The sequence below is a fragment of the Mytilus californianus genome, unplaced genomic scaffold, assembly GCF_021869535.1.
Source record: "Mytilus californianus isolate M0D057914Y unplaced genomic scaffold, xbMytCali1.0.p SCAF_5, whole genome shotgun sequence".
Lineage (NCBI taxonomy): Eukaryota > Metazoa > Mollusca > Bivalvia > Mytilida > Mytilidae > Mytilus > Mytilus californianus.
In genome coordinates this window covers 51,390,716-51,411,473 of record NW_026262701.1, presented here as the reverse complement: position 1 = coordinate 51,411,473, position 20,758 = coordinate 51,390,716, and the positions used below count along the sequence as shown (strand labels likewise).

The following is a 20,758-nucleotide window of genomic DNA, read 5'->3' as shown; positions in this document are numbered from 1 at the left end:
ATATTCAGAGATCTAATTACAACATTGGTACGATAACCCTTCCTAATAAGTTTGTTTAAAGGTTCGATGAGTTTACACGGATCACCGCGTTTTAAGTACAATATTACCATAAAATTTAGGATGTGGTACAGCCAAATTTACTAATCAAATCTTTTTATCTATGAAAGAATTTAGTAAAAGTTTTAAGTTATTTATGGTAACGAAATCCCTGACTTAATAATTTACCAGTGATGCATTGATTACGTTCGTTAAAATCTATGACATCACTACACACACGGGCATATCGAACGAGTTGGGATATATAAACACCGTATGATGGAGCCAAAGGCACATCGCCGTCTGAAAAAGGAAAATTAACAATAGGGAAGAAAAATCGTCTCTTTTGTCGTAAATTTTAGTATGGAGTTTCCCTTTAGAAATTGAAATGTCTAAATATAGAAAAGATCAACTGCTGCTGTTTATGTTAGATTTAGTTAAAGTAAGTTCTTTTGGGTAAATTTCGGTAGTATATTTAGAGAACTCTGGATTATTTAACAAAAAAATATCATTCAGATAACGATAGGTATTGTTGAATGTATCAACCAAATGTAACAATGATGTGTCTTTACTGAGTTTGGTCATAAACTGAGATTCATAGCAATACAGGAATAAATCTGCTATTAAAGGGGCGCAGTTAGTGCCCATAGGAATACCTACTACCTGACGATACACTTTATCGCCGAAACGTACATATATGTTATCTAGGAGGAAATTTAAAGCTTCAATCATATCTTCACATTTCCAGTAAGTGTATCTAGCATACTTTCCTTTTTCGTTACAGAAAAAGGCTTTAAACGAGTTACAGAAAATAAATTTACAATGAGATTTTTCGAAAGACCATTTTATTAAATATGAAAACTTTTTCTTATTAGATTGTGTGGAAGTGTAGTGTAGAGAGTAGAAAAATCATAACTGTCAACAGAATTAAAAGGACCATCAAAAGCATGTATTTTATCTAAAACCTCTAAAGAATTTTTAACACTCCAAAAATAATTAATACCATTATTTTCATAAGCTTTATTACAAAAGTTAATAACCAGTTCTTTGATAGTAGTAAGGAAGGTAGTAAGAAGCACTGATAGATTAGTAGTAGAACACTTACTAGATGCGGGGATGAAACGGAATTTAAATGGTTTTTGGAAAATTTAAATCTGCACATGGCACATGTATAAAACATCCAGGTCTTTGTCTATTCAATATAATCAAACTAACATTTGTTGATGTGTTACATATTTGTTTTTCGTTAATTTTTTTGTACGTAAAGTAGGCCGTTAGTTTTCTTGTTTGAATTGTTTTACATTTGTCATTTCGGGGCCTTTTATAGCTGACTATGCGGTATCGGCTTTGTTCATTGTTGAAGGCCGTCTCATTGGCAATCATACCACATCTTCTTTTTTATATTCACTTCACACACACATATATATATATATATATATATATATTATATATTTGATAATAAAAGATTTTATTTATACCAAATGATTGTCTCGTGGAAATAAGGTTATAAAATACTTTTTAAATGGTGTCTTCCATGTTGCTTTGATGTATGACCTCGGCTCCCACTTCAATGTTGTGTTTTTTTTATAGATTTGTGTTGCTTCGAGGACACACATATCCATCTATGAATGCAGTATTGTCAATTGTTTTTGTTGGTGGGTCTCTCGCTTATGTCTTCGTCACTTTCACTATCAACATAGAGTTCGTTATCAGTTTATTCAACTAGGAGTATATCTAAGTCGTAACTATTAAGATTGTCATCCCACGAAATAAAATCGGAATTTTCCATATTGCGTGCTCATGAATGAAGCGTTATTCCAATGAGAAATTAATTTTCTTAAATATTAATTCTCAATACACACTTCGAACATGAAGAAACCATAAATTTACCGACAATCATTTAAAAAACAACTCAATGCAAACCTATGATGAAACTGTCAAACAACACTTAGAAATCAAACATTTACCGACAATCCTACAGAAAAACTCAATGCAAACCTAATTAATGATGAATATAAAAATAAATAAACCCATTATGAAACTATCAAATAAAATGAACTCTGACACAATTTATCAAGTGTTAATTAGTTAATATCAGTTTTTTTATAATACAATATCAAATATGTCTCTTTTTCAATAATACAAATCTGAAATCAAAATTACATTAAAATAAATACTTATATATGAACTCAAATTATTTAATTGATTATGATAAATTTAACACTGAAATCGAGTTTATGTTATGCTTAAACATTCGTCCTTACTTCGAGTACTTTTAATACTTTTATTAATGACTTGATTACCTAAGGAGATCTCGCGAGGTTTAACTAGTGGCTGCGTGTTTTTACGGGATTTCGCCGAGTTGCGAATCTCTTGTCTTATATGTCTCTGGTAAAGCCTATCTCTTGATATAGGCTCTTAAATTCGGCAACTGTTAGAGACCGACCATGCGAGGGATTAGTCTGTATAGCCAGTCAAGGTCGATAAAACTTTCATCATTCTTTTAGAGATTGTTTGAAAATACGATGGTTTTTGCCTTTTTCGAAACTAAAACGTGATCAAATGTAACTGGTGGCCTTCGGCTGTTATCTGCTCTTATCGGGTTTTTGTCTCTTTGACATATTCCCCATTTACATTATCAATTTTAAATAAGCTAAAAATATGATAAAAAATGAGGATCATCAGTAGTTGATTATTGTATCGCCCCATCTGAAAATATAAATAGTTTTAAAAAAATTGAAGTCATTCGTGCAAGTGAGTTAGCAAATAAAAGTTTAACAACAGGATCAATTGAGCCAAAATACATCCCGGATCATTCAGTTTTATGCTGTATTTTGGCAGCCATTTTGAAAATGGTGGCAATGGATAATTTTTTATCCCTGAAACCCTTATGAATAGCGTATTCAACTTTTATACCTATTTCGTTAAAATCCGAGCACAAAACAAAAATGTTTCTCAAAATCTGAGATTCTTTTAAAAACAAAAACTAAATTCTTAAGTAAACGCAAATTTTACACCGGGAGTTAATTTGGAATTATTATAGTGTTTTATACCGTTATATCAATTTTTGTTGAAATTCAAGCACAAAAAAGGTGCTTCTTAAATTTTGTGATTTTTTTAAAGGGGCACTAGCTACGAGATATATAAAAATTTAAAATATGATTATTTTTTTGTTCAATCATTAATGAAAGTGAAATAGTGAAAAAATAGTTCGCTTATAGCGACCAATATGGTTCAATTTTGTCAAAATAAGCTAAGAAACATTGATGATGAGTTATTCACTTGCAAGTGAATAATTCGACCTCATTGAATTCGTATTCATGTAACTTCAATTCAACCCTTAACTAGAGATGGATAACGCATGCATTGTGCGTGTTGAGTTTTTTAAAGTAAAAACATATCAACATTGAAAGTGAAACAAAGGTAAATCATTTGATTTACTGATTCGATCCACAAAACACCATTCTTCTACGGGTAAAAACGATGATTAACATATATTTTTAATCTATAATATGAAATTAAACAGACCTAGAAAAATCCAATTGCACGAGTTAACTTTCTATTTATATCTATATTTATGTTTATATCGCTAATATGACCATGGGAGGTATTCGGAGGTCAACGCGATAGTTAATTAGATGGCGTCTAGACTAAAATACACACGAAACGAAGTTACATATTCTCCAGCCCATGCCCTGTAAATTGTTTATTTTAGACTTTTTATAATATGGACAAATGTTTTACATGGTTATAAATCAAATATGAGAATTTGAGTCAAATCGGTGAACATGAATTTGACAGCTAGTGCCCCTTTAACAAACATTTTACCACAAATGATGTTTTACAATTTCACTTACCGCAAATTTTACACTCATCTGGGAATCAATTTGGAACAGCAGTGGCGTAGCAACCTAAGGCTAGACTAGGCACGTGCCTATACATAAATTTGTCAATTAGAGGTTCCCGATCTAACACTTCAACATTATACACAGAAGACATGTGCTAGGTTTTCAATTTGTTTGGCATTTGTTTCTAAACAATAAGCATTTATCATATTTGATTAAACTGACTTGTCACAGAATCTGACCTACACACAGTATGCATGTAGTCTATTTAACGTATACAAAACTTGTTTAACCCAGCCATATTCTACACATGTACCTGTCAAAATTTATTAATAATAAATAATTAAAGATTTTATTTAATGTCGGGAATACATATAACCAAGGAATTGTATATTTAAAAGGAATGGAAACGCAACCGACTTTAAAGAGAATTGTATGATGCATCTGGCTCCAGATCACAATTAATTCCCTCTGTTCTAGGAATAGAGTTTCCAAGTATTATATGGGGTATTTCTTCCGGAGTATTCTGACTACGGTTTTCTTTGAAAATTTTACTATTTAAGTAGTCATATCAGTTGCATATATATTGAAATGAGTAAAACCTGTGGGAAAAAATATTGTTGAAAGTGAAAGTAGTGATTTGGCCTGAATGAAAGTAGGGTAGAAATTAGCCTTCATCATGTATTCAAGATTCAAATCCTATCATTGGCATGTTAAATAATAAATAGAGCTATCAAAAGAAAAAAAGCAGAGATGGTTTGTCCTGGGACAAGCATATTTTATCAGAATAATAATGGTTTATTTACAGTTAAATTTATTTCTCGTTTGGACTGGTGCAAATTTTTAATTCAATTTGACTTTTACAAAGAAATGCATTGTAACCAATGGTAAGAATAATTGTGGTCAGATATGCCATCTCTGTTTCGGGCGATGTGTTAATTACGCCCCGTACCTTAAACTGGCTAATTACTTGTCTTGCATTTGTTATCTATTTTACTAGCGGTCACTGGTATGCTATATATACAATAAAAGAGTAATCTATAAATGTACGCCTTCTGAGTGACACACTTTCAATTTGGGTATAAATGTTTTCCCCAAGAAAACGGTAGATGCTCAAGGTAATTACGTTGATTTTAAAAGGTCATATTGGGAACCCGTACGCAAAAACACAGTTGCGTACACATCGTAAGTTATTTTCTGCATAAAATGGTCCAAAATTCTTTAGCCTCGCTACGCTCGGCGAATGGTGCAGACACTTAATTACAAGTCTAGCTACGCCCCTGAACAGCAGATGATAGCTACACATCTATTTTATCTTATTGCTGAAATCCTTGGATAACAAGATGTTTAAAAGCAATTTGATTTTTTAACAAAAATTAAGTTGTTTACAGCCATTTTTTTTTCTAATTTCAGCAACAACAAAAACTGACACCCCGTCCGGTAATAAATTTGGATAAGCACATTACACCTATCAATCAGTTTTTAGGTTTTATTTTATCGTAAGGATATGTTGGATTTTCGGTTTCGATATAATGATGTCTTTATACTTTATAACTGTGTTCCTCTTTTTGCAGGTTTGCTGTTTTAATGTCAGTTTAATATAACGACACAACGATACACCAATTGACACATTTTGTCAACAATACCTGAAGATAGTTAGACGACATATTTAATTCCTGTAAATAATCCTCATTTGTTAAAATATGCAAATGAAATGTTTTCACCTGGACTACTTTTTATTATTTTTACATCAAAAGTGACCGTTCCCCTTTTAAATCTCTTACATTAGACTTCCTGAAGGTAAACACTCAACAAAGGTTGTGTCCCTTACGATCAGGTGTGTCGAAATTTGTCTCGCATTAGTTTTTGAATTTTGAGTGTTAAATCGAATTTTTTGGATTTATTTGTGAACTGGATGCTTATTCTCTATTGCCAGGATTGCTAACATTCAAATTTGTGAGTTAAAACATTTATCTATAATTCGTATAAAACAGAATATATGAAACAATATGCACAACACAACAGTGAAAATAACTCACTTAGGGTATATTGTGTGTACTCTATGGTTAACGATCGTCCGTAATTATTAACTTGCACTTTGGACTCTATTAATCGCCTACAGAAGATACGGTATACTTGTATGATTTCTACAGTTAATAGCAGACGAAACGTTTACCTACAGACAAGGACTTGCGAAACTATCCGAATACGCCTAACTATACTTAGTTATTATGAACGACTCTTACACGATTACTGAGCTCCAAGCGGTTGGTTTGTCGTATTTACAATACGGTCAAGATGATAGTCACATAGAAACGATCAATGAAATGGATCTGACACAAAACAAAACGAGGGATGATTTTAATGAGTTCGATGGACCCGACGATTTAGTGTTTAACTATATGGATATATCCTCTCAAGATGCAATAATTAATAACTTCGATGAAAATTTCAGAGGCTGCCCAAAAGAAACTTCCATTTTAAAACTAATCCAAACAACCAGTAGCGATACACATAAACTTGAAGAAATACGAATGCGTTTCTTTTCGGAAGTTAGAGATCGGGAATATTTTCCATACAAGACAGCAACTTTGAAAAAGCGATATGGAGCACGTTCAAAAAATGGGGACACATTATTACAAAAATTAGCCAATGATTGCTTTATTTTGTATGTTGCTTTGAATGACAAGTGTAACGACGAATTGTTAGAAACTATTAATATTCCAAAATCGCAAGGACCAAGGCAATTACAAAACCGTAGATCATCTCATAACGGACAAGATGTAGGAACAGACAGTTCCAACGACTTATTCCTCAGAGAAGGCTTAGCACGGTTGGATCGCGATATAATGACGATGAAAGGTGAAAACGCACAAGATATCGATAATATTGATAAAAGAATACGAGATATGATTAAAGAAAATGAAACGTTAAAAGATGTCGTGAAGAAACAAGCAGATAAAATATACAGACTCCAAAACTCGATTGACAAATCTGACTCTGCTTTAGTTGAATTCATGGCCGAGATTAGATGCGAAATCAAAACGCTTAAAGATGGAAACCATCAGACTAAGCAAAATAGGCACCCCTTGATTGAGGTCAAAAAGGATATTTCAGAAATCGACACAGTTATAAGTTCTCTTGCAACTGAAACAGGAAATAACTCAACCAAGATACAGTCAGTAAAAGAAGATATTGATGCTTTGAAAACGTCTGAAAAGTCTGTAGATTCTAGGATAACAAGGCTGGAAGACTCGAAATTTAGCGGAGTAGATGCTTTACGTGCTAACTTCAAATTATTGAGAAAGGATATATATGACTTGAATGAAGAAATAGACACAGTTAAATCAGACATCAAAGTAAACAACAGAAGTATCTCGGATTTACACAGAAGCGGTGACATAAAGAAGACAAAAACGAAAACAAAAACAACAAAGAACCATCCAAATTCACCGAAAATAAGTACAGACAGCGACATTGATCTCATTTCGTTCGTGAGTCCAAAACCTCTTTCAAAATTTCAAATGGTAGAGCTAACAGGTAAAGAACAAGGAAAGTCGACAACTGAACATCAGTACAGAGGAAAAAAAGATATAATTTCTGATAATTCTACAAATATAGACACAGTCATCGATGATAGTAGTATGTCAGAATTCAGTTCATATGAAATGTCCAAGACTATAGAAAATCATGGGGAAAAACAAACACAGAATCAATCCTCACCAGAACACATTAAAGTTGTTATATCGAGTGATCAAAACATGGTTTCGTTAAACAATTTTAGGGGAGTATCGGATAAACGAGTCGAACGTTTGTATGTCGGGGGAATTAGGAAAGACTGCACCGAAAATGACATGCGAGCCTTCCTACTTGACAACAATATCAAGTTCACCTATATTCGATTTTTCACCAAAGGATTATATAGTAACTCTGCTCAACTAAATGTACAACCCTCAGAAAAAGAAAGAGTGTATGATTCTAACTTTTGGCCAGATGGCATTTTTTTCAAACGATGGTTATCCCGTCGTCAGCTACAAGAGAGAACCAGTTATAAGAATGAAAAATATGGCAATTAACAAATTAATATATCTAGTAATCATCTATATCTTATGTGACACCTTGATGAACATGTTCAGTAAACTAACATTTATGTCATGGAATTGTAGAGGGATTATGTCAAGTGTCCCATATTTAGTGGAGTGCTTGAAAATCCACGATGTTGATATATGTGCTTTACAGGAACATTGGTTGCGTAGACACTGTGTAAATGTACTCGAAAGTATTGATTCGACTTATTCATCTGTAAATCCAAAATGTGTTGATGATAGCTACCCTGAAGCATTCAAAATTCGAATGGAAGGGGGTGTGACTTTTATTGTTAAATCTTCAATCGTCAAATATGTAGAAAGTATTGATATTGACGACACGCGTATAACAGGAATAGAAATTCACACCATTCACTCCGAGAAAATATATTGTTTCTGCGTATACTTACCTGCATCGTCAAAACCATTCGAACATTTTAGAATTTACGTTGAGCGACTGTATGATATATACATGATATACTCTCAGCTAGGTACGGTCATCATTCTTGGAGATATAAACGCCAAAGTAAATAGTCCGATATCATTTAATTCCGGTAGAGATAAACGATCAGAAACATTTGCGAAATTTTTGGACGAATTGCGTCTCGTTTCCTTACATTTAAAATCCTTTGGGGAAGGAAATACATTTACATTCCAGTCGTATGAAAGTGGTCCATCTACCGCTATAGATCATATTTTGATATCAAAGGATAATATCAGTCTGGTAGATTCTGCACGAGTGTTAGACGATCATTCGTTTAATGTTTCGGATCATCACCCAATTATAGCCAAGCTAACATTAGACAATACAGTAATTGCAGACACGGAAACAATAATGAAACAATCTAAGGTATCATGGAATAAGGCTCGAGAAAAGAACAATTTGGAGGACTTCTCGTTTGCAACTTCATAGTATCTGTGGAACGTTGAAATACCGAGTTTAGGATGTTCTAATCGTGATATAGAGTGTTGTTATTCAAATATCGTCGATGCAATACAACAAGCAGAAACAGAAACTTTACCACACAAAACTTTCGTAAAATATCTTAAACCATACTGGACTCATCCTGTAAATGCGTTGCATGAACATATGGCTTCAAAACGTCAACTATGGATTTCTTATAATAGACCAAGGGGTGAACACATCATATTTCAAGAGTACAAATCTGCCAAGAGAAATTTCCGACGGGAATTACGAAATGCATATCAAAAGCATATGAAAGAGACATATGATTTACTCGAAAAGGATTTTGATATAGATCAAAAACGTCTCTGGTCATTTCTGAACAAAAATAAAAAGTCTAAAAGCTGCTTATCAAGACTAATTGTAAATGGGAGACAATGTTCGACCCAGGATGATATCTTAGATGGATGGGCAGAACACTTCGAGTCAATTTTCAAACAAAATACCGAATCAGAACCGATTAGTGACAAGGAACGGGAGATAACCAAGACTGTTGAGGTTGCTCACAAAGATTTCAGAGGAACATTTTATAACAATACTAAGCTAAATATTACAGTTAACGAAGTGGAAAAGGTGTTGAAGAGCCTAAAAAATAATAAAGCGTCTGGATTGGATAACATCGAATATGAACATCTGAAATACGGTGGTAACAGTTTGAGAAATCACATGACAAAGCTTTTCAACTTAGTTTGTTTCAACTTTTATATTCTCCCAAATCTTGGAAATCAAGTTTGATTGTCCCTTTATTCAAAGGAGGAAATAAATGTAAAAGTGAACCAAACTCATATCGAGGAATAAGTTTAGCACCGTGTATTGGAAAAGTGTTTGATAAAATCATTGATTTAAAACTTGAATTGAAAAAAGACAACAAATGCTTTCCAAACCCACAGCAAACGGCATATCAGCAGTGTCTATCGTGTTTACATACATCATTTAATATCCATGAATCCATTTATCACCATCTTGAAAGACTAGGAAATGTTAAAGTTGTTTTACTTGATTCAACAAAAGCATTTGATACGGTTTGGCACAATGGAATGTTGTATAAACTGCTTGAATATGGAGTAACAGGAAAATTATGGTTGCTTATAGCTAATATGTACTCGGACGCTAAAAGTGCAGTTCTTTATAATGGTCAAATCTCACGTTTCTTCCCAGTTTATCGTGGTGTTCGCCAAGGGAGCAGCTTATCATCTAAATTGTATCTGTTATACATTAATGACTTGTTAGAAGAGCTCTCCGACTGTAGACGTGGCATACTCGTAACGGACATTCATATTTCATCACCCGTTCAAGCAGATGATATCGCTTTGATCAGTACTAACTGTTGTAACATGCAGACGATGGTAACAGTATGTGAAAATTATAGCATTGATTGGAAATTTAAGTTTAACCCACTGAAAAGCATTCAACTTAATTTTTCCAAATCAAAACAACATACGGATATTCTACTGTACAACAGCAGCATACATTTGGAAATTTCCGCAAGGCACGTAGGAGTGCTATTGAACAGTAACCTTAATTCTATGGACAGAACACTTCAAGCCTGCAGAACATTACGATCTTCAGCATTAGGGTTAATCAAATCAGGTTTACATCCTTCCGTTATCAGTATTGACACTTGTAACCGTATAGTTCGTCAGGTGTGTTTCACGAAAGCTTTTTTCGGATGTGAATTGTGTACCGAAATTACCAACACCGAGATTTTATTACTAGAACGTGCACAGCGATATGTGTGTAAATCAATACAGGGACTACCAAGGCAAACTAGATCTGATATGGTAAATGCGTTGATTGGCTGGAAGTCCGCCGAGTCATACATAGATGAACGGAAATTATTATTTCTTGGAAAGTTAGTGTTAATGAAAGACTCAATGCTTCCGAAGCAGATATTTCTTACCCGAGCTATGGAATTTAAATATAACTGTGTGAAACACCAGTTTGGGTTTATTCCTGATATACATAGAATTTTGATCAATTATAGATTGTCAGACTTTGATACTTACCTGAGTACAGGTCATTTCCCAACTTACATTCAATGGAAGAAGAAAGTCAAAGTTGCCGTCCAAGAAACCGAGGAATCGTTGTGGCGTTTCAGGACACAAATAGACAAAGATTTTAAATTCTTCAGTCGTATACATACACTTTCAAAAGGTCTTCGTCCTGCTTGGACTTTTAGCCGAAAACATCAATTACTTATAGAACAGTGCCGTTTTATTGTCAATCTATGTACCTTAACCCGTCCATACGAAGAACCATATTTTCTGTGTGACAAATGCGGAAGGTTTTTCGGTGATATAACTATTCACATCGTACTCTCTTGTGAAACTTTCCAGTCAAAAAGGGACAAGTTTTGGTGTGATTTAATAGATATAGGTCCAATCGAATTCAGTGCTTAACTACATAGTTTAACTGACAAAGACTGTTTAGCATGCATCTTATCATGTCATACAGACTTCGATCTAGACGAAGATGAACGGACTATGTTTCAAAAGGCCTGCATCACAAACATATACTGGATGTGTGCGACTTGAATTGAATGAATGGAACAATTTCTACATATTGGACAATAGTTTTGTGTAAAAGATTCTACTGTGTGAACATTGCTACTTTCTTAGGCTGATAAACATTTAATTTTCTTCTCTGGTTACGCATTCTTCACGTTTATATATTTATGTAAAGGTTAATTTTGATATATTGTTTGTAAATATACTGTCCTATCTTCCAACTTTACTTTCACTATCGATCTAACTAATGCTCTTCATTATTGGAGGAAATAAAGATATATATATTGTTTAAATTATTTCCTTGATAGAGATCCTCTGTGGTCTCTTGGTGGATCCTCCGTTGTCTCGGTTTTCTGGAGTGTACATCGCTTCGTGTGTTCGCTAATTTAAATACAGCGTTCTCCAAGTATTTAGGCAGTGTCGTACAATTTTTAAGGGATGTCTCTCTTTCGAAATTTACATTATATTTGTGAAAGTTACACCAAAGAATACAATATTTTACACCACAGATGAAAATGTTACAGTTAAACATTGCACACAAATATAATGATGATGACAAAAATGAATGAATATTAAAAAAAGCTACAATGATGGCGTTTTGCAAAAAGTATGTAATGAATGCTAAATTTGACTCTTAATTTTCATTTTCATGTTGACACGATTTATTCACCTTTTAAGGGACTAGTTTTGGTTCACTTTTATGCAGAGCAACATCGCGAAGTAACTTATCTTAATATACAAACAATTCTAGGTTAAAACTTGATAAGGTTACAAGTTTATAACTATCAGCTGATGTACTACGAATACAGTATATGTAGAACTATATCAGTTAAACTAAAAGGAGAATTGAAGGAAAGGAAAATGTTTGAACATTGAGCTTCTCGACACTGTTATAAAAAACAACAAATAGATTTTCAAAAAAACAGAAAGTAACACACAAAAACAAGCAAACAAACAAACAAACAAACAAACAAGCTAACAGAAAGACACAAAAACAATCAACGAAAGAAACTTAACATAATATGTATTATCCATAAAAAGGAACGTACTGGGCATCATTAAGGAGAGCCTCTTAATATAAGTATCCAAATTTATCGTATTTAGTGATTTCACTTTTATTTTGCCACGCTATATTTGTATCAGCTGCGGATTGCACACTGTAGAACAACAAAAAAAAAGCAAAACAAACCAAACAGACAGACAGACTGACAAACGCAAAAAGTTTGATTTGAAAAATGCATTTGATGGCCATCATGACAAGCCATATCCTTATACTTTGATATTATTACGTGACTACTTCTGTATTGGCATTGTAATTGGTCCAGACATGATGCCGAAGCACAATACAGCTGGCCGAGAACCAATAAAAAGGCCAATATAGAAATAGTCACGTAATGATATCTTTATTAATTAACTACAGTATTTACCCTTTTTGCTTTTAGATTTATTTCATTTCACAAGAATTTAACATTTTTTGTCTTGAAATGGAACTATTCAAAACTGATTTTCCTTTTAAAAGCTGCAATCATTATGTCAAATAAACTGGTGCTGTTTCGAGGGGGTCTACGTTTGTTGATGATTTGTTCACCCTTTTCAGTGTGTTACAATTCATATTTATCCTCAAAACATAAATAAATAATAATTGGAAAGGAACTGCCATTGCATGAGAGATCCAGAAACAAAAGGATTAAATAAAACTGGGAATTGAATATGATTGACAATGAGACAACTATCGAATTCCAGACACTTCGGCACCAACAAATAATCGGCACGAGGATATTGTGGCATCTATAAAGACATTTTTGCACCCAATGAGGACATTTCGATATCAAGTCAAATCGGCACCTCATAATGACAAACACTTACTTTGTTTATTTTCCACGTATAGCTTTCAGAAGTTATTAATTATTACATATCTCAACGGTTTAAGTGGCCTTTCCTTGATGGCCTGTTTGATAACAACTGATGACGAATTGCCCGACTTTGTTGTAGTCATTTGAACACCTGACGTGGTGAAACTAGATTTAAGTAGGATCTCAGCTCGCTTTTAAATGTTCATCAGTTGAAAACTATCCATTAAAGGGACACTAGCTGTCAAATTCATGTTCACTGATTTGACTCAAATTCTCGAATTTGATTTATAACATACTAAAACGTATATTCAAATTACAATAAGTCTGAAATAAACAGTTAACACTGCATGTACTCGATAATATTTATCAGAATTTCGTGTGTATTTTAGTCTAGACGCCATCTAATTAACTTTCGAGATGACCACCGTAGACTGCCGATTGTCATATAACCAGATATAAACATAAACATAAATAACTAGCGACCTCGTGCAATTGGATTTTTCTAGGTCTGTTTGATTTCATGTTATAGGTTAAATAAAAAGTTAATTATCGTTTTTACCTGTATAAGAATGATTTTTTTGTGGATCGAATCAGTCAACGAAATGGTTCACCTTAGTTTCACGTTCAATGTTGACATTCTTTTCCTTTTAATGGCTGGCCACGATTTATACATGCGTAACCAATCTTTAGCTATTGGGTTAAATTGAAGGTCACGTGAATACGGATTCAATGAGGTCGAATTATTCACTTGCAAGTGAATAATTCATCAGCAATGTTTCTTTGCTTATTTTGACAAAATTGAACCAAATTGGTTGCTAAAAACGAATTATTATTTCATCATTTCACTTATATTAATGATTGAACAAAACAAAATCATATTCTAATTTTTTTCATATCTCGTAGCTAGTGCCTCTTTAAAGTTTCTTGATACTGGATGTTACAATATATGGCTGGCGCGTTATAGCTAAACAATTGGAATATTAAAAACAATAAAATCTATTTACATGTATTTCATTTTCTTTAAAAATTTAGAGATCAAACGATCACCATCTACAAACACAAGCTGTGAACTTTTGATCGTCGGTACGAACAACCTATTATGGCTACTTAAAATATTCATTAATGCATAACTTTACAATTAATTATGTTTTTTGATAACATGTACATATCTTTAATCAATATAAAAGCGTTTGGATGGGGTTTACATAATAGAGAATAATTGACCAATACTACAGAATAATGGGCCACACAAATTAAGAATACAAAAAAAGGCCCCAAAAATAAAGATAAGAGAATAATGGGGTGTTAAAATGCAAGGAATAGAGAAAAATGGGGTGTTAAAATGCAAAGAATATAGATTGATTGATTAATTGTTGGTGTTTTAACGCCACTTTTAAGCGCCACATTTGGGCTATTTCGTGGCGGCCAGTTTTTATTGGTGGAGGAAGCTGGAGTGCCCGGAGAAAACAACCGACCTTCGATAGGAAAACTGACAATCCTAGTCAATTAAGGTTAGAGTCGAGTGCACCCACACGAGCGGGGTTCGAACTCACAACCTCAGTGTTGACTGGCTAGTGATTACAGTAGTAGAACTTCTTAGACCACTTGGCCACCGAGGCCCACAAAGAATATAGAATAAGGGGCAAAAAAAATAAAGAATAGAGAAAAACGTCTTAAAAAATTAAAGAATTATTATTATACAGAATTGAGGGACCCCCATCCAGACCCTCATGAAATCAAGTTTTGTTTAGAGAACAATGCACTTTATTGTACATATTTGTTAACCGGATTTTCGAAGGACCCTTTTAGAAATCTTATTATGTGATTGAGTTATTTCCCTTTGAACAGAAATTAATAAGTTTATGTATAGCTGAGATGTATAGATAGCCTATCAATGATTGTATCTGTTCAATTGATTAGTCAGGAGTTGTCAAAAATTTACATATTTTTTTAAGTCATGTGTGTTTTGAAGGTAGATGTCACAGTTGCTATGTTGTATTTTATTTTTGTTGTGTGTGTTAATATGAAATTTTTACTTGGTCCTGTTTGGGTGTCAAGATTTGCAAATATCATTTATATTAGATAATAATCTATTCTTATTAAAGGATATATTTCATTACATTACATTGTGTAGATAAAGTTGTTGACATTGATAGATAAGTTGCAGATAAGATAATAGTTTTTTACAAATAAAAGAAAAAATATTGGGAACTGTTAATTATATTTGATTATAATTTGAAAACATCATATCTAATTTTAGAGAACATTTTTTTCAGTGGTGAAATTATATCTAATTTTTGATTTGCATTACTGGTTCATGGAAACAAGTTTGAGTTATTTCCCTTTGAACAGAAATTGTTTCAATTAATAAGTATTTCATCAAAAATTGAATTTTTATGGTTCTTTGATAAGCTGATTCTAACAATGTACTTAGATTTTGGATATTGAACCATAATAGGTAATTGTCCAATTTCAAATTTTTCAGTTCTTTGACCACATTTATTTTGTGTCACAAACCTATGCTGTATCAAATATTCAATCACAATCCAAATTCAGAGCTGTTTTAAGCTTAAATGTTGTGTCCATACTTGCTCAACTGTTCAGGGTTCGACCTCTGCAGGAAAATCCGGTTTGCTGTCACTCTGACAGCCTCTTGTTTTCTTTTTATCATCATGGTGAATACAAATTAATAGCAACTGTATGACAAACAATGAGGTGCCGAATTGTCTAGGTCTAGAAATGTCCGAAAGGGTGTCAAATTGTCTTTGGGACAGGGTGCGAAATGTCCTTGTACCACAAATATCATAGACCAATTGACCAAAGAACAAAAATTAATTACAATAGATTTGATATTTCCTTAAAGATTGCAATTTAGTTGATATGATAAATCAATGATTTTGGTGTTAATGTTGATGAGACTACATCCCAACAATAATATTTCTACCAAAGTATGTATTTTGAGGGAACATACCGTCCCCTGCGATAACCAGACGCTAACATAATTGTTTTCAAATGTAACAAGTGTTCAAGTATTTCGTTTAAATCCTAAATTTTGTTTTTGTATTTGGACGTTCATGTTAAAATTTATAGTAGACTTTCTGCTTACGGTCCCGCAAATACTTATACATATAAAAAAGAAGATGTGGTATGATTGCCAATGATAGACATCTATTTCCCCGTAATTCTATTGCAAATCGGGCTTTGATGACGGTAATAGTTTCTTTGTCAAGACACAAATAACGAAAAGAAGACATCTAGAGGATGCGATACAGTCTTCAACAAAAGATAGCTGTCTATACAATATGTCCACCTCTGAAGATGGGCCCTAACATTACAATGGTTATCCAGTCTTTATTTTCGAGAGAAAATAAGATTCCCAATGAACGACCCCATTAAGAATTGAACAATGAAGAACAAGTAAGAATAAACAGTAATTTCTGATAAACATCACATTTCCATGGTAAACAATGTCGGTAACTAGACAGGTACATTGTATATAAAATACAACCAGACCTATCAGTTGAATCCATACTCAATTATCAACACACAGTTAAGAAGCAACATGACCGATTCATATCCGAAACTACTCGAAAACATTAGTATCTTGTTAACGTACAGTTTTTAACTAGTTTGTACAAGCACATCTTATATTTTTACAGAAAATGTCGATTTGCCAATTGCTACCATAAATATTACGGAATAGTTACTACTCGATTGTCGAAGATGGGCGAGTTATGGTATATAAATTTTCTCCTGCTCACCAATCATGTCTAACAATTACATTTGTACTTAAGGTTAATCTGAGGGATCGTGCAAAGTTTCATCTCACAAAGACCTGACCCATGTCAATTTTGATGACTGATTGTAATGTTTTAAACAGAAGGAATTCGAATCAATCGAACACATCTTATCATAAGCACGGATTTCTTTTGCAGATCTTTTCGAAAGAAAGTATTACACAACTTTTAAAAACAAGCTCCCTTTTGACTGCCATTCCATAGTGTTGTTGCTTTTCGTTCCAATTGCAAGTTTTATGATATCTCAAGTGTTAACAATATACAGATCTATTCGGAATGTTGGATATTTTTTGGTTTCTTTGAGACGAGCACGTTTTCTTTTGAAAGCCTTTTTCAGATTTATTGCTTATATCAACAAATATTTAGTTTCTATACACTGATACATGTCAACAAGACATCAGCCTTACAATGAATAATTACAAGTAGGCTTCTTTTATATACTTTTTTAATGATATTCAACCATTCTGAAATACAACAACAAATTATATTAGCTGTAAATTTTAAAACTATTTTCAACTTTTTTATTGTCAACCTACCAAATTAACATAATTTCATAAGCCTACCCATTAACGATCTTAATTCTTCAAAATTCATCTAATAATTAAAAACAATACATTACAATTTTCATAGAGCAATTCAAGAGTGATTTTTTTGAAAACGAGCCGTTTTTTAGCCATAATGAATATATATTCTCGAGCTAAAATTAAGGATATGTGGTTAAATTGCCAATGAGACAATTTTCAGACATAAGGCAAGAACAATATTGCTTTATTGTGGACGATATACCCTTAGTTTGTAAAAATCCGAGATTTTAATGAATCGATTTCGAACTGATAATTTTTAGCGAAATATCTTTTGGCTAAAATATATGTAATTGACTAAGTCTATCAAAACATACATAGAAAAAGTACAAATTGGTCATTTATGAAAGTTACTGTCAAATGTTTCCAATAACCTCATACATCTTACCGACTGATGTTTTTCCTGATTTCTTGATTTCATATTTCTATATTATTTATTTATGTCTAATCTTATTCGACGAATTGAACTTTTTAATCAAAACATATTTTACAGTTAAAAATAAAAGTCTTGAATGATTAATATAATGTTTTTTTTTTATTTCTATGAATAAAGATGAAATAACTTTGAAGGCAATGCTCACATTTATTTTCTTGCTAAATGTTCTCTTTTTATGTCATATATCATGATGTATCCTATTGAAATGAGATTTATACAGAACATACACGTTCTTTACTTTTATTATGAACAAAGTATTATAAGTAAAACTATGTATAATATAAATCGACAACAACAAAATTAAGATGTTCCAGAATACAACATGTACATAAATAAATGCAATACCAGGTTACCGATGTTGAAACGTCACCAATCGATTAAGAAGATAAAACATGCAAAATCTATCATAGATCGAAAAGCTACGGTTTCTTTTTTACAATATGATAGTAAAATATAAAACAACACGTTATTAATGTCATGCGTCCGAAGCGCTTTTCTTGATTTTCCTTCATCAGGAACGCTCAAAGCCGAATATTTAAAGCCAAGGATGTTTAAGAACCGAAACAGTTGAAAGCTATATTACCAAAGGGCCTTAAAAATAGCCATATCCATCTAAGGTCAACTATGCCTGAGGGAGTTGAAACTTAGTTCCCTTATAATTTTAAAATGTACAAACGAATGATTTCAGAGTAAGTTATATGTACAAAAAATGTAAGTCTTCTTCTTGAACTTTCCGAAACCTTAAAAATGTCATAATCAGTTAAATATTTTTTTTCAAGTATTTCGTTTCGGTTTTGGTTTAACAATAGGCCTCAATGCTATTTTTTCTTCCGGATTTGTCTTCTTTGTCATCCCATCAATGTTTACATACTGAGGATTCAGTGGTTTTCTAAGATCTGAAATTATAAATTTAAAAATATCGGGACATTTAATAAAAAAAAAATAAACATTAAAATTTTTCCAGTTTCAAACTTTGTCGGATGAAAATAACCCACTGTATACTTCGGCGTACGATTTTAAGCCATTTTAGCATTCGCTACCTCGCACTAAATAAACTGCTGTTTTTTTTTTTTGGGAAAATGTCGCAAGTCAGGAGTCTGTAATTCAGAGGTTATTGTCGGTTGCTGTATGCCATATCTGTAATTCGTTTATTGTTTTGTCGTAAATCGGGCGATTTGTTTTTTTCGGTTGAATTGTTTAACCTTGTGACCTTTTTGGGCCTTTTATAGCCGATTGTACGGTATGGCGTTTGCTCATTGTTGAATGCTGCATGGTGACCTTTATTGTTGCTTACATTCACGTCATTTGGAATCTGGTGGATACTTGGTAATTAAATTCAACTTACATTCTGTTATCAATGAATCAGTATTATAATTCAAAGGGAAAATCATCCACTATGATATAAATATATTACAGCGCACACTTTCATTTTTGTTTTAAATTAAATTTTCAACAAATTTTAATTTCTCATTTTTACAATATTCTTTTTCGTAAAATATACTTCCGTAACATAAATGTATTAAATCTTTGAAAATTTCTCTTTGATCGGATCTTAACATGATAAACGCCATTATTTGCCCTAGTAATTGGAAACATTATAAAATTATTCAATCCTTTCAATATTGTATTTGATAAGAGAATAGGATGTTATAATATTTCAGAACCATAGTTATGATGTCATTGTGGGGTTGTTCACATGTCGAAATCAACATATTTGAAAAAAAATGGAATTTTACGGAAAGAAATTTGATAAAATTAGTTGTGAGTCGAGACCTTATCCAAAACATATTTTATTCACAATTACATTTTTGAAAAAAGTTCTTGTACCAAAATATTTTTCAGGGTAAGGCTTTGTTTCATACAAATAAAGATAAGATATTAACATGGCGCTATTTTGTGTTTTTTTTTTAAATGGTGCATTTAATACAATAAGGTTGAATTCTTATTAAGCCTCAATCAAGTACTTTACGTAAATCGCATTTTAAAGACAGTCGTACTGTCATCTGACGAATTTATGTCTGGTAAACATCTGATGGATTTTTTTTATCGATTTAAAATACTTTTTGAGTTACGAATTCAAGAGACGAAAATAGTGTCATATCCAAATCTTATCTTCTCCTTGTTACTCGTCGGTTTTTTTCCTGTCTACTATTTGTCTTTTGATTATGTTGTTATCTGTCTTTTCTCAACTGTTGATTTGTATATGTTCCATTTCTTACTACATGTATACTATTCATTATCAAATTTGACCATTTATTAGTAAAACTTAATTGCAAAACGGAACAACATGTACAACAAACTAGTGATGGATACAAAGAGCGGTTTTAATTTATTATAAACAGGTAATCTGTCATTAAAATGGTTTCTTGAAAATGTAGCTATATAGACGAATACATTGCTAAGATGTTTCGTTCTTTTTTGTGTTCTGTTTTGTTAAAACTGAATTGTCTGGTTGTTCTGAAATATTCCTCGCCAAAATTAAAATAATCACTTGAGTAATTTCTATAAGTCTGCAACATTGTCATGGCGAGCAGATGTTTGTAATAATGGTTTCAAAAACTTTATCACCTTAAATATTGGTTTAAGGTCTATTGACATTGTGGATAGACGCACACCACCTATTCCTGGCCCTCATTCCTATCCACGTTAAATTT

The 20,758-nt window shown here is 32.5% G+C and overlaps 1 protein-coding gene across 4 annotated transcripts in view; it reads right to left on the bottom strand.

Moving 5' to 3' along the window:
• Positions 1-17,512: 17,512 nt before the first annotated feature.
• LOC127702464 (carcinoembryonic antigen-related cell adhesion molecule 5-like) overlaps positions 17,513-20,758 on the bottom strand; it is a 117,483-nt gene continuing 114,237 nt past the window's right edge. For all 4 annotated transcript variants that reach the window (XM_052206670.1, XM_052206671.1, XM_052206672.1 and 1 more), the window contains exon 15: positions 17,513-19,000. In XM_052206670.1, coding sequence (XP_052062630.1) covers positions 18,879-19,000 — 122 coding nt within the window. In that variant the 3' untranslated portion in view covers positions 17,513-18,878. The remainder of the gene's footprint in view (positions 19,001-20,758) is intronic.